The 2186-nt window shown below is 41.4% G+C and overlaps 1 protein-coding gene across 1 annotated transcript in view; it reads left to right on the top strand.

Moving 5' to 3' along the window:
• Positions 1 to 2186, top strand: part of NR2C1 (nuclear receptor subfamily 2 group C member 1) — a 57370-nt gene that overhangs the window by 44525 nt on the left and 10659 nt on the right. The window contains exon 11 of the mRNA XM_012801206.2: positions 284 to 423. Coding sequence (XP_012656660.1) covers positions 284 to 423 — 140 coding nt within the window. The remainder of the gene's footprint in view (positions 1 to 283; positions 424 to 2186) is intronic.

The following is a 2186-nucleotide window of genomic DNA, read 5'->3' on the forward strand; positions in this document are numbered from 1 at the left end:
AAAAAAAAAAAAGAAATGTGAGATTAAAACCTCTAATATTTTAAATATTACTTGTAATTGTTCTTATAAATTGGCCTATAATGAGCTAGCTACTATTTAAATTTGTAAGCATTCCTCATCACTCACTATCAACATACTATCATATATAAAACAGTCCGTGCCCAGTTAGTGTTTCTAGAATAATTTAGTAGTATTTTGTCTTTAAGTATATGGATCAATCATAAAGTTGACAAAATTCACTTTAATAATATCTGATTTGTGCTTTTATTTTTGTTTTTAATAGGCAAGAAAACAGCATATCATTGGTGAAAGCTTATTGGAATGAACTTTTTACTCTTGGTCTTGCCCAGTGCTGGCAAGTGATGAATGTAGCAACTATATTAGCGACATTTGTCAATTGTCTTCACAGTAGTCTTCAACAAGGTAAAGAGCACCTTATTATTACCTTTGCCAGGATGTAAGTGGAGGCATCAATTTTATAAAATATTATGACTGAAGGCTGAGCACAGTGGCTCACACGTGTAATCCTAACAACTCTGGGAGGCCGAGGTGGGCAGATCCCTTGAGCACAGTAGTTAAAGACCAGCCTGAGCCAGACTGAGACTCCATCTCTCAAAAATAGAAACAATTAGTCAGGTGTTATAGTGGGTCCCTGTAGTCCCAGATATTCAGGAAGCTGAGGCAGAAGGATCCCTGGAGCCCAGGAGTACTCTAGCCTGGAGCAACAGAGTGAGACTCTGTCTCATGACAGAGGTTAGATAGCTGATGATTATATTAATGTTTGAGGTCCCAATATCCTTTTTACTCTAGATAATTTTTACATTTTGATAAATCCATTAATCATCTAAAAATATTTTTAAATGACAGTGTAACAAAATTGAAACTGTTTCTGACCAGGCTTGTGAATCTCTTGCACTTTGAAACAGGTACTAAAGAATCCAAGGTTAGTTTATGTAGAAGTTATCAAATATTTTAAAATGTATAATTCTCCCAATTTTTAAACTGCTCGTCTTCTTATAGCCCTCTGAATCCCAAGATATGCTGACTTTGTACCAATTAATCAGAGTTTATTCTCTCACCTAAACAGTTCTGAAGTCACAGAACTTATTTTTTTTTGAGACAGAGCCTCAAGCTGTCTCCTAGGTAGAGTACTATGGCATCACAGCTCACAGCACCCTCCAACTCCTGGGCTCAAGCGAGTCTCCTGCCTCCGTCTCTCAAGTAGCTGGGACCACAGGCGCCCGCCACAACTCCTGGCCATTTTTTTTGGTTGCAGCCATCATTGTTGTTTGGTGGGCCCGGGCTGGATTCGAACCCGCCATCTTAGGTGTATGTGGTTGGCACCTTAGCCACTTGAACCACAGGCGCCAAGCCGTAGTCACAGAACTCTTAATTCATTTGAGGAGACAGGCAATCACTGGTTTATCAGTGCCTGACTTTAGAATGACTTGTGGCCTAATCAAGAGGGTGCCCCATCTTCAAATGGGAAGACTATCTTTTGAGCTCAGGAATAATTTATAAATTAGGGACTGCTTTTTAGTTCCTTACCATATTCTATTTCTCATTATTTTTCTTTCTTTATTTATTTATTTTGAGATAGAGTCTCAAGCTGTCACCCTGGATAGAGTGCTGCAGTGTCAACAGCTCACAGCAACCTCAAATTCTTGGGCTTAAGTGATTCTCTTGCCTCAGTCTCCCAAGTAGCTGGGACTCTAGGCGCCCACCACAATGCCCGGCTATTTTTTGGTTGTAGTTGTCAATCTTGTTTAGCAGGCCTGGGCTGGATTCAAATCAGCCAGCTCCAGTGTATGTGGCTGGCGCCCTAGCCGCTGAGCTATAGGTCCCAAGCCTATTGTACATTATTTTTTATTTATTTATTATTTGTTTGAGACAGAGCCTCAATCTGTTCCCCTAGGTGGAGTGCCATGGCGTCACAGCTCACAGCAACCTCTAAGTCCTGGGCTCAGCAATTCTTATGCCTCTGCCTCCCAAGTAGCTGGGACCACAGGCGCCAAGCCTTTACATTATTTTTAAATGATTTACTTTCTTCCTCCTTAAAGGGCAGAGAAATCACCTTAAAATCTCAAGCGGCGGCTCAGCGCCTATAGCTCAACCGGCTAAGGCGCCAGCCACGTACACCTAAGGTGGCGGGTTCGAATCCCCAGCCCGGACCCGCCAAACAACAA

The sequence above is a fragment of the Otolemur garnettii genome, unplaced genomic scaffold, assembly GCF_000181295.1.
Source record: "Otolemur garnettii isolate 467f Iridium unplaced genomic scaffold, OtoGar3 scaffold00007, whole genome shotgun sequence".
In the NCBI taxonomy this organism is placed as follows: domain Eukaryota; kingdom Metazoa; phylum Chordata; class Mammalia; order Primates; family Galagidae; genus Otolemur; species Otolemur garnettii.